Genomic DNA, 13206 nt, shown 5'->3' with positions numbered 1-13206 from the left:
GGGGTGGGTGCAGGCTGCAGAGTGAACATCCTGGGGAGGCTAAACTCTTAATTTGTTCTGACCAGAGCACACTGTGTCTCAGTAGGCCAGCAGCCGCTGCCTCTCCATCACTGTGAACGAGTGTTTGCATGTGTGTGTGTGTGTGTGTTGCTGCCACATTATGAGGAATCTTCAGCGTCCCAGGGCAGGCTGCTTATCGGAGCAAGTCAGAGGATGACGTGAGTAATTACAGATGATTCACCTTGAGGACTTCATCATCAGCAATCTCTATCTCCCTCTCTGTCTTCCTCATCCTCCCCCTGTCCTCTCCTCTCTCCCTCCCTCTCTTCTCTCCAGCCTTGCTGCCTCCTCCTTCCACCCCCCTCTGCCGTTTTGATCTTTTTTTTTTCTATCCTTCTTCTCCCCAGCCCTCTCATCCTCCCCGGAGTCCTCCTCATCTAAGAATAACAGTGACTCCCATCCCAGTCATTTTACAGCACCAATCAAAGAACGTGACACAAAGCAGAGCTAGATGTATACACACACGCACACACACGCACACACTCGTTGTATCAGCATGATACAAATGAATGCCCTCCTTAAAAAAACACACACACACACACAAAGTATTACCAAATGCAGCCTAAAAAGTTCATTTTCCTCAAGTCTTTGTGGTAGAACCTGGAGGAGCTGTCTGGTGGTGGCGGCAGCATCGCGTGGCGACTGGTGGTGGGTGTGTGTGTGTGTGTTGGGCGGGGGTGGGAGGGAGGTGGTCTGGCAGTTTCACGGAACAAATGACTGGATTACCTTAAGCCACTGCCAAGGAGTAATTCTAACACTTAATAAAGGAAAACAAGGAAGCGTGTGTGTGTGTGTGTGTGTGCACATGCATGTGTGTGTGTCTATTTCGTGCGCGCGTCAGACAATCCCGGGGCACGGTAGTCGAACCAGTTGAACAAATAAACTCGCAAAAGTAACAGCCCACTGGTGGGACTCCGGCGTGGAGGCTGACGGATGAGGCTAATGTCTGAAAATGTAGCAAATTGCAGAAAAAACATTTGCCGGGGAATTTTGCGATCATAGAACCGTTATGGGAAGAAGAAGGTGGGGAAAAAAATGGAGGATATCTTGTTTACTTTTCATTTTTCTTCCTAAATACAACTCAATCCAGAACCAGTCCATTACCAATCGAGATGGAGGAGGCCGACACCCGGCCTTCGTTTGAGAAGACGCTTAAAGCTATAAAGCACATGCCCCAAACTCAAGGCCCGCATGCCAAATGTGGCTCGCCATGTCATTTTATCTGAAAAAAGTCTGATTGTCTCACAATAAATTACTCATACGCGTGCATTGACCATAAACTGCATTTCCCACAATTTATACCCATGAAGTGACGGCATCCTGCCATTAGATTATATATTATATATTTACACATATATGTGTGTTGCAATGCTTTTAGTGTTTACAGGTTAATGTTTTTATGCAGACAAATCTGCAAGGCTGTGTGCAGCCATTAGTTTTTGCATAATTCTACAGCGGTAGATTAGCGGTTCAGTTGTACATATTCTGTTATTCTGCCCCTCTTGTGACAAAAAGGTTTTGAACAAAGTTAATGTCATAACAAGTGTTGGATGATATCTTTCTTTTTTTCCCTTGAACAGTTTGGTCATTGATTGATGAGCTATATGTGTTTCTTTAATATTCTGACAATATTGAAGGATTTATGTTGTAACAGAGCAACTAGTAAACATTTTTTTACATCAATACAAATGCATATGTAACATTTTGGATTTAAATGAGTGCTAAATTCAGAGTTATTTAACATTAAGGTGTAGTTACATTTCTTTTACATTATATTTGGTTACATTTAGTTACATTTATACTGTTGCCGTTACATGTGGCACTTTTAGGGCAACCATTCTGCAGATTTGGCCCTTTGTGAAAAATGAGCCTGACTCTCCTGCCGTAAAGCATACAGTTAGCGCCGGGCTAGCTGCTTGTTGTGCTACCATAGACCTACTTTGGAAGGTTTGAGAGAGGTGCATCATGGGATGGAGATCCGTCAGCATTCTGCTGATCCTCATGTCCTGTCTGCGCTTTAGTAACATCACATTTTCTCACTTGGCTCATAACCCAAGGGGCGCGGCTTGATTTACCACAGTGGCTCGCTATTATTGGATCACAATAGCTATAAGCATGAGAATGTTAGCGCTACTGTTATGATTAGTATGAGATCTTTAGTCCCTCCAAAACATCCTCTGTCTATCACAATCCTGTTCTCTCATTCTTCCCCACCCGGTCAAGGCTGAAGAACACCCAACGTTGAGCTGGGATCAGTCCCAGGTTTCTGCACCGGTAAAAAGCATCTTTGCTGCACATCATTTGAAACAGTATAGTCCACACCTGCTCTACATAGGAGTCATCACACCATTTGGTGTCATATGAATGAACTCTGATCAGGCCCTGCATTCAAATTTGCACAAATTTGCTTAAAGCCAATGAAAACAACCATTGTTAATGTTCAGCAAAGAAAAAACAGGCTAAGCTTATTGACACTGGTGTGTGAGTGTACGCTTTTGTTCCTGCAACTTAAAACCCTTTAATGCCTTAATCTGTCTTTGAGCACGTAAACATCGAAGCGCAGCGGGCCAACACACGCACCATCCCATCCGGACGCATCTCGAGCCATATGGCCACGCTCCCGATGCTTAACCTCCAACCCCGGAAGATTGAGAATGGGGAAAAACAAAAAAAAATAAAACGTTTGGAGAAATGTGGGTTAATCTGCGCTTCTCTCCCTCCATTGGCTGACATAACAAAGTGAGAGCGGCGTGAGGTCACGTCTCGGGCTCGTCGATGGATTTACAGACAGGTGGGGCAAAAACCTGTCTGTAATAATAATATTATATAATATTTTATATATATATATATACATATACATATATATATATATATATATATATATATATATATATATATAAGAAAAAGAACTAGCCCCTGGGAAATGAAATGGAAAATGTAATGATAGAACAGAAAAACAGAAAAATGAACCTGGACATTCTGTACAGGTGATTAAAACAAACAAAAACAAGAAAAATTCTTGCCTCCTGCATATGCTTCCGCCACACCCACTAACACATTCGCCCGCCATTTTTGAATTTTGAATTTCGATGCTGCGCCGCCTCAAGTTGAAATGTATTTTTTCAAGATGCGGTGTTTGGATGGAGTCCTCCGTAGACCCCTCGGGTCGGACTCCAGTGGCTTTCCTGGACAGTGCCAATGGCTCCGGGGCCCAAAACAAAAAAAAAAGAAACCCTTTTTCCCCATTTTAGGCTCCACATTTATTTATTTTTTTAATATATAATGCAGTCCAGACGACCCCCCCTCATCAGAGAGACCGGCCGGGGAGCAGCCGTCGCTCCTCGGCGACACAAAAAGAGTCGGCCGAGTCGGTCCGAACATCTGGTAAAGAGCCTCCCAAACACCTCGGCTCGGAGATGTTCCAGGCGTGTCGGGCTGGCAGGAGGCCTGTGGCTGACACAGAACATGCTGGACGGATTATATGTCTCCTCAGGAACGCCTCGGGGTCCCGCAGGAAGTGCTGGAGAGCGTCAGCGGTGACTGTCTGGGTGGACCAGCTCTGCTACCAACTTTGTTCAGAACCAACGGGGAATGGATAGTTGCATCGCAATGAATAGCGTATCCGAGGACAGATTCTCATATTTTTTCCGGTGAATTCAACGGTAGACCCGGGATTGTCTGATCTGCAAGTTGGTGACTCCGGTTGGCGTTTAGGAAAACAAAAATGTCCACATTTTGAGAATAAATAAAAGCGTTCAGACCCCGAAGCGAGCGCAGGAGATTCATAAAAGCCGTGCCGCCGTGCCTTCGAAGCCCTCAGACGAGATGCCGTTCATTTGTCGCCCACCTGTATCTCACATCCCGACGGCGTCAAATATGAATCCGAGGTTAACGCACAGAAAAAAGGACATACTCACCCCGTGGGCCGGGTAGGAAATCCATCCTAACTCCCCTTGACTGGCTTTGGAATCTAACAGGTTGACTGCGGCGAGGAAGAGAGAGAGAAAACAAAGAGTGCATATGAGTGTCTCGTTCTTGTTAGCCCCAATTAGCCTTTATCTAATCCCACAGGAAAGATCACCAACTAGAGGCACTGATCATGACTCTGTTTATTCAGCTGCCACACACACACACACACACACACACACACACACACTGTGGTAACCAACACGGAGCCCTGCCTTTCTCGTCTTGAGGTGTAAAGCGTAAAAGCGGAGGTTCGGCCAGGGCAGATGCCCCAAAGAAGCGCCGGACCGGAAAAAAATGAAATGTTTCAAAAAAACAAGATTAGAGGTGTTGATTTCTTGGGTTTTTCGACCCGACACAAACCCGATGCTGATCTCACAAGCCGTCAGAGACGTCCCCAGAAACATGCATCACTTTAAAATGCACAGCTAAACAAATAAATATATCATGATAATAACAATAAAAATGCATTTGATTTTTAGCGCCTTATTTAACACTCAAAGACAACGTTCAGACATATACAAACACACACACACAAAATAAAAATCCAGAAACAATGAAAATAAAAATAAGTAACAAAATGATTAAAAAAATGTTCTTTTGTTATTACATTATTTCATACTGTATTATATCATAATTATTGTTTTATATTATAATTATTATATTTTATTGTCATTATAATGGAGAAAGTTGATTTGCTGTGGCGACCCCTGAAGGGAAAAGCTGAAAGAAGAGGAAGATGAAGATATAAATATATTATTGATACTCATTTATTATCACTATTATTATTGTCCTGACGAAGGCTATGATCTAATTGTGCCAAATTGCATTGCTAGATTAAACAACAAAAACGCTCTATTGTGTGGTGTAAACACACACTCTCACACACATACGTCTGTGGTCTGAATGGTTGTCACCACACACAGCTGTCAGCCAATGGAAAAAAAAAAATGTCCAGGGTGGAGGATGTGAGTTTGGAAGGAACCAGCTCAATAACTGAGCTGACAATATTGTTCATATATATGTATATATATATATATATATATATATATATATATATATATATATATATATATATATATATATATATACACACACACACACACACACATTTTTAGAAATTGCTCGATACACCCAATGTTTCTAATTAGGACTTAACGGGCCAAAAGGAACAAATGATAAAATACAAATACTCTAAAATACAAACATAAAAATCTAAATTAAAAGATAATCATGCATAATATTAAATATATAAATGTTTTATGTTTTGAAAAACAGTATAAAATCTATAATAAAATGTGAAATATTTCAGGATAAATTATGACACAGAACTACACATACATATATACATACACACATACATACACACGTTATATAAAGTATTAAAAAAAATCTTCCGTTCTCTTTAAGAAAAATACTTTGACACTGTGAATATGATTAAATAAAATGTTATAAATCCCAAATGAAATCCACGTGCCAGATGGCTCAAAAATGACAGTGACAATATACAGATGACAACAAAAAAGTATCAAATAAGTAAATTGTAATGTTCATAAGCATTAGCTCATAAAACCAGCTGCTGTTTTCTACGCGTGTATAAAAGGGGTAGATGCTCCGTTTGGTTGAAATATGATTGATGAAATCACACCGATCTATCTATTCTTACTTCTTTGGGTAAATGACGACTGACTGCAGTGAGACAGAGGTGAAGCATCGGTGTCAACTTTTAAAAAACATCCTTCTGGAGGAGGCCTCACCCTAGAGGTGGCAGAGGAGCTTTACTATCTTGGACAAGGAGCTGATGGGTCAGAGATTCTGAGATCTGGGCTGATCCATTCACACCAAACTGGTTTTACATCATTAACCCATAAATTTGGTGGAAATAAAACAGAATTATGGACAAGATGGGAGAAGCTGCAATTTTTTTTTTTTTTTTCCCCATTGGAATAGGCTCCATGGTCCAGGTCCGACAGTCACACCTTTCACTGTCGCCGAGAGGAACTGCGACTGGACTCGCAACAAAAGAGCAAAGTGCATGTCTCGGGTTACCATAGAAACCGCGTTCACTCGTGTAAATGTGACCGGCTCAGATGTCGACTCGACCCCTGAAGCCAGGCTTGGATTAAACGTGTGTGTGTGTGTGTGTTATAGAACAGAACACACACTACAGCACACGCTTGTTCATAAAATGATGAAAATCCACCAGAGCCCTCTTAAAAATCAATCAAAAACTCCCGTTGAAGAACACGTTCTAGCATGTTTGCGTTCCATTGAATTATTTCAGTTTACCACTCAAATATCCACTAACACGTCCACTCACAAACTCACATGAACCAATGAAGGTGTTGTGATGCGTGGAGACCTCATTCACAGCAGATGGAGGCTCAGTGTGAATGAAAGGGTGAAAGATCACATGTCTCTGATATGTGAATGAACGAATGAATGGTTGCTTGCCTCTATATGGTATTGAATGAGAGGGTGAATTTCAGTATATGTCATATGACACATGAATGAGCAAGTGAATGGCTATTTATCTAATGTGAATGACAGGGTGAATTTCAGTGTGTGTCTACATGACACATGAATGAGCAAGTGAATGGTTGTTGTCTCTATGACAGATGAATGACAGGGTGAACTACAGTATGTCGATATGACAAATTATTGTAAGGGTGAATGGTTGCTTGTCTCAATTTGAGTGAGCGAGTGAATGGTTGTTTGCCTCTATGACATGAATGAGAGGGTGAATTACAAAATGTCTAGATGAGAATTGAACATGAAAGTGAACGGTTGTCTCTACATGACATGTGAATTTCAGTTTTTGTCTAGATTACACATAAATGTGAGAATGAATGTTTGTCTACATGACGTGAATGAGTGAGTGAATGGTTGTTTGTCTCTACGTGACATTTGAATTACAGTTTTTGTCTTGATGACGCATAAATGTGCGAGTGAATGTTTGTCTACGCGACCTGATTGAGCGAGTGAATGGCTATTTTGCTTTATACAGTGTGTGAATGACAGTATAGATCCGTATGTCGCATGAATGTGAGGGTGAACAGTTGTGTGTCTCTACATGATGTGTGATGAATGAGTGAAAGGTTGTACATGTCTGTATGTGGCCTGCGATTTGTCCAGTCTGAACCCGCCTCTTACCCACTAACAGCTGGATGAATGAGTGCAGGATAAATGGTATAGATAATGAATGAATGAATGAATGAATGAATGAATGAAAGTAAAATAAACAAAGTTCCGCAGTCACAGTCATGAGACACGTCACACACAACATGGCGCCCACCCTCCGTGGCAGACATGTTTGCTAGCTCCGCTGTCGAATGCCTCCCAAGCGAAGTGGGGCCCCGCAGCTGTTGGACAGCTCGCGGAGAAATACGGGGGGGGGGGGGCAATCTTATCTGGTCCTTTCAAAGCCTCAGCGTGTAAACACCTCCGCCGTCAGGGACAGCCCGGCACCGCCGTGGGATTTCCTCTCCCTTCCAAAACTCCCAAACCGACCGGACATGAAAGAAAACGCTCTCCCAATGAGATCACTGATAAAATAACAACGCCATACAGGGGGGGGGGGGGGGGTTCGAAGCGAGGTTTCGTCAAAACGCAGGTTCAGGCCCGAGCCGGGGGGGCTCACCTGAGCCGGGGCCGGCCGGATGAGTGACAGCAGACACGTTCACATTAAGGAGTCTAATGAAGCTATCTGCCGGTGTCAGATAATAGCGGCTCAGGATCCCGGGCTGCTGCCTCCAATTTACATTTCTCAATGAGCCGAGCCGCTCAAATTGAGCCGAGCCGGGGAATTTGAGAGCAGAAAATTAAACCGCTCTTATATCGCATGAGGGGGGGAGAGGAGGAAAAAAAAAAAAAAAAAAAAAAAAAAAACTCCCTCCAGCTGCATTTGGCTGGGAAAACAGCGTACACACACACACACACACACACACACACACACACACACACACACACAAATGCACGCATAAACACTCGGGGTGTGAAGTTACAAAAAGAAGCACACCCTTCCAAGTAAACATGCTGAAAACATAGATTTTTTTAAATCAAAATAAAAACATTTACACACATGCGCACTCACTCACTCACAAACACACACACACACCGGGAAGAGTAAACAAATTCAAACGCACAAATAATGAGCACTGGCAAACATTTGCTGACAGTCTCATTCTGTCACACACACACACACACACACACACACACACACACACACACAGCTGGCAAGCATGTTTCAGCTGAGTGTACCCCCTCTCCCTGGCCAGCCAGGGAGTGTCTCGAAACGGTGAAGTGTGTGTGTGTGTTTGTGTGTGTGTATTAATAGCAAAGCAAGTCGGCCTGTCTGCAAGGGAGCAAAACGCCGCCGAGGTAGAAACAGGTGAATCAATACTTGACATATAGCCTCGGTCGCCATCGGTCTCCCTCTCACTCCCTCACACACACACACACACACACACACACACACACAGGAGGGAGAGGCGGTGGAAGACGATGAAGCCGAGGCCGCCATGGTGCGCTGGGGCGGGGGGGGACAAACACAAGGCCACGGCATTAATTATAGTTTTATCCACTTGTGGGTGACCTAGTATTTCCAGGAGCTGATGCTGAAATATTAACACGGGGGAGGCGGAGCAGGGGAAGGGTTCGCCGTACGGCCTCCTCGGGCAAACTTTCAGCCCCTTATTCATCCCTTCGCGGCATCGGCGGCCAGCGGGCGCTCAGAAGGGCGCCGGATAGGTCACGGAGGAGGCCCGGGTGGAGACGAGACCCCCACAGCAGAAGCTGCATTCAGAGCGGGGAGGACGGGGAGGCAGTGCAGGCGAGGAGAGGCGAGGAGGAACGAGGGGAGGAGAGGAAGGAGAGGCGAGGCGACTTGTGTCTGCGTTAGAGGATGAAGTCTTCACCTCCCATTCTGAATAATTCAAGTACAGAGTCTCTGTCTGATGCTGCCGCCGCCGCCCAGCCCTGCTGCTCTCACTCCTTACGTTCGTATTTGCTCTATTCATACTCCTTCACTCACACACACACACACACACAAATACCCAGGGCCATGTGTCTATTAAGGCACCGCTCTCTCATCCAGCCCTAAAGCCTCCGGCAGGGGGAAGCTGCTCTCCATCCCCGGCTGAGCCACCGAAAATGCAAGAATGCAAAAAAATAAATTTCTAAAAATACAATATAAAAATGGAGGTCCCGTTCTGTGCAAGACCTGATGGACCACTGCTAAAAAAAAAAAGAAAAAAAAAAAAAAAAAAACAGCGCGACCCATCCCGGCGGGGTTCCCGGGCCGAGGCTCCCGACCACCGGCGAGAGGAGGCCTCCCCGACGCCCCCGGCGGCCCGGGGAGCCGGAGGCGGGGCCTGCACCGACGCATGGGAGGGGGGTGAACTGAACTTATTATCTCGATGTAGGTCAAAAGAGAGTTCTATAGATTGGATATATTGCAAAAAAATAAAAAATAAAGTTATTGAATTCAAATGCAGGTGGATACATTTGTGTGGATTCCCGTCGGTTTCCGCGAAGGGCGACAGGATTCGGCGTTAAACGCACATCATAATACAAAAAAATAAATAGGAATGTAATCTTGGAACGGCTGATTTTGTTATTATTATTTATCATAATAATGATCATATTTTGATTTTAGTGTTCTGCAGAGAAAGCTCAGGGTTGTGTAGCATTTCTTCCCCCGATAAATGGCCTTTGGATTAAAAAAAAAAAAAAAAAAGCATCAAACTCAAACCAACTTCCAATAAAAGTTCCGGACTTTTGCGCAGCGGCCGAGCGTGTGATAGAGAGTGATTGAGAAATAACCAAAGACTGCTGGCACTTCCCAAACACAGAGGCTTTAGTTTGAAAACACATAGAGTTGAATAGAATCTAACAACTTTTTTTTAATTTTATTATTTTTATTATTATCATTATTATTTCTTTCAAGTCTCTCTAAGTGTCGTCAGGGGGCTCCGGGCCCTGTGGCCCTGGCAAACGCCCCCGACACCGGGAACCACCGGTCTCTTCACGTCCCTGCTTTTTACACACGCAGGGATGGATTCATATTACATACAAAAATATATAAATATATAGAGTATATATATAAATATATATATTGACAGGCGGCGGCTCGATACTGACACTCTCTGGTAAGTTTTGTGCTGGAAAGGTGCATTTCATAAGTTTGGTCTCTCCTGTGTGTGTGTGTGTGTGTGGGTGGGTGGAGAAGTAGAGCGTGTATGTTAAAAGTTTAAATACACACACACACACACACACACACACACACACACACACACACACACACACACACACACACACACACACACACAAAATTAACACACGTACTGGGGACCCTCATTTTCCCACCGGTGGAAAAATATTGATCTTATTCAGCGGGGTTGATATATATACATATATAATATTTTTTAAGTGCGGATTAGATTTACTGTTCACGTTTACAAAGGGCCCGACTGACTGTGCGTGTGTGTGTGTGTGTGTGTGTGTGTGTGTGTGTGTGTGTGTGTGTGTGTGTGTGTGTGTGTGTGTGTGTGTGACGACACTGAGCAGCGGGGCAGAACGCAAACAAAACCTAAAGAAATAAAATTAAATAAAACTATCAAACATCTCAGGAAGACTCAGCCTCGATTTGTTTTTCGTTGTTTGAGCCCCCCCGCTCTCTCTCTCTCTGACAAACACACACACGCACACAAACACACACACACACACAGCATTTAAATAGTTAAGTTTAAAGCAGGTTGAAAAAGTCTGGAAGGTCTTTTCCCTATACAAAACACGAAATTTTTAATTCATGATTTTTAACTTTAATTATATATTTTTTTAATCCAACTTTCTGTTGCTTTTCTGAATGTTTCCTCCGCGTCGGCATTGTCTTTATATTCATGAACACAAAACGCTTTGTATCAGTTTATCACTTCCTTATTTCTTATCTTTAATCGTTGCTATTTATCAAATATTGCTATTATTATCAAAGTGCTTCCGTGTTCCTGCAATTCGGTCCAAAGCTCACTGTTTATTTCCCTTGCTGAACTGCGGTGTGTGTGTGCGTGTGTACGCGTGAGTGTGTGTGTTTCCAACGCCACCTCCCCAAAATCAATAATCATTTGGGAAAGTGTGTAAAGCACTCGTGTGATACTTTACAAATTGTGTTATTATTATCACCATCATCGTCATCATGTTTAACCCAGTCTGATGGAATACGCGCACGGCCGCTCGTCTGACGCGCACTTTTAACCGTGAAGAAAAAAAAAAAAAAAAACACCTCAGCCCGGGGAAACAGGGTGGGGTTCGGTTGGGGGGGATACCGTTGGTACCGGACTGGTAGTAGAGGGGAAGGATGTCAAGGGTCCACTCGTCCCCGGGACAGAGGCTCGGGCGCCGGGGAGCGAGCGGCCGAGGGGCCCCGGGCGCGTCTGGAGGTGAGTAGGAATAAAAACTCTCACTAGAATAATAAGCATTTTGTGAAGACATGAAACGAGCATGGCCGTTACATAACCAAATTCAAACCGCACACACACACACGCACACACGTATAAATACACACACACACACACACACACACACGCACACACACACACACACACACACACACACTCACTCCCATTTGTTATGGTTCCGTCCAGAACAATGAAGCCGCGCGTAAAGACGCGCCGGAGCCCGGACAGCCACACCGGACGCCTCCACGTGGACCGGCAAGCCAAAACGCCGCTGTCACACAAGCACACACACACACTCACACACATACACACACACACATACACGCACACACACACAGCCGACCCCCCCTCCTCTTCCGCCGCCATCTCCCCGCTGTGTCACCGCTCCGCTCCGGGCGCCGCGCTCCCCCGTCTCGTTAGACTTTACCCGGGATGACGGCGGCGCGTCAACCCGCATCTACCAAGGCTCCGGCGGATTTGAAAAAAATAAAATAAAATATAAAATCAAATTAATTCACCGTGTAAGGTGTGTGTGTGTGCGGGGGAGCATCCCGGTTCACCCTGCAAGCGCTTTTGGAAGATTCGGACACTAAGCCGGGCGCAAAAACCACCACACTCACTCACACACACACACACACACATATACACGCATCGTGCACGCTGCCTTACCTTCATTGGACGGGTAGACGACCGGGGCGGCGGGCAGGACGCGGGACACCAGGAGGGGCAGCAGGAGGAGGAATGATCGCGGATTGCAATCCATGGCGGCGGATCAGAGGCGCAGGACATAACTCCATGGAGCCTCTGACTGATCTGAGAGCGTCTCCTCTCCTCTCCGCTCACCCCCCCACCGCACACACCCCCTTCCCTCCCTCCCTCCTTCCCTCTCTCTCTCTCTCCCTCTTTCTCGCTCTCTCTCTCATTCTCTCTTTCTCTCTCTCCAGCGCCGTCTCGCTTGGGTTGCAGCCCTTTTCCGCTGGGTCCTACAGAGTCTTGACGGAAAAAAAAAACACACACACACACACACACATGCACGCACACGCACAACCCGAAACACACACACTGGAGTTCAGCACAGGTCAGTCCGCACACGCAACCGTGACCCAAAAACCGCGCGCGTCATCTGATCGAACGCGTCATTCATTGAGCCTCCATCGAAGGTTCGGTGATCCATCGGAAAATGTCGGGAAAGGAAAGAAAAAGGAAATACGTATAATGTACATTATTTCAATACACACTATTATAATACACATTGTAATAACACACATTGTAATGTGCATTATAATACACACATCATAATGTACATTATTATAGTGCATTATAATAATATATAATCATGCATTAAATAATGACATAATTATATGATATTAGAGTGCATAAATTATAATGCACATGAAAAAAATAGAGGGGAAAAATAATGAAGCGCACACACACAGACACACACACACAGCATATGAAGCAGAAAGTTAACTAAAATAATTTTAATTCATTCATTATGTATGCTCTTTATCCTGCACTCGGGGTCAAGGAGCCGATCCCTGCTCACATGTAGAGACGGTTCAGCCGCTCATTTAAAAGGTCATGTGGAGACGTGTCGCCCTCTCATACAGATATGGAGAAAAACAACATTCACACATCATAGAGACGCATTTACTTGTTCCCATGTCCAATAGACATACAGCCATTTAAACTCTCATTCCCACATCTGGGCATTTCACGGTCTCCA

The 13206-nt window shown here is 44.5% G+C and overlaps 1 protein-coding gene across 5 annotated transcripts in view; it reads right to left on the bottom strand.

Moving 5' to 3' along the window:
• The window catches only part of epha3 (eph receptor A3), a 120335-nt gene extending 108006 nt beyond the window's left edge, over positions 1 to 12329 (bottom strand). For all 5 annotated transcript variants that reach the window (XM_086145554.1, XM_086145555.1, XM_086145556.1 and 2 more), the window contains exons 1-2: positions 12150 to 12329; positions 3978 to 4042 (exon numbers count right to left, since the gene is read on the bottom strand). In XM_086145554.1, coding sequence (XP_086001680.1) covers positions 3978 to 4042; positions 12150 to 12243 — 159 coding nt within the window. In that variant the 5' untranslated portion in view covers positions 12244 to 12329. The remainder of the gene's footprint in view (positions 1 to 3977; positions 4043 to 12149) is intronic.
• Positions 12330 to 13206: the final 877 nt, after the last annotated feature.

This window comes from Fistularia commersonii, chromosome 4, assembly GCF_037954325.1.
Source record: "Fistularia commersonii isolate RoL2024-O1a breed Wild chromosome 4, RoL_Fcom_v1.0, whole genome shotgun sequence".
Lineage (NCBI taxonomy): Eukaryota > Metazoa > Chordata > Actinopteri > Syngnathiformes > Fistulariidae > Fistularia > Fistularia commersonii.
Note: the sequence above shows the minus strand (reverse complement) of the source record. Positions and strands in the feature narration are given on the sequence as shown.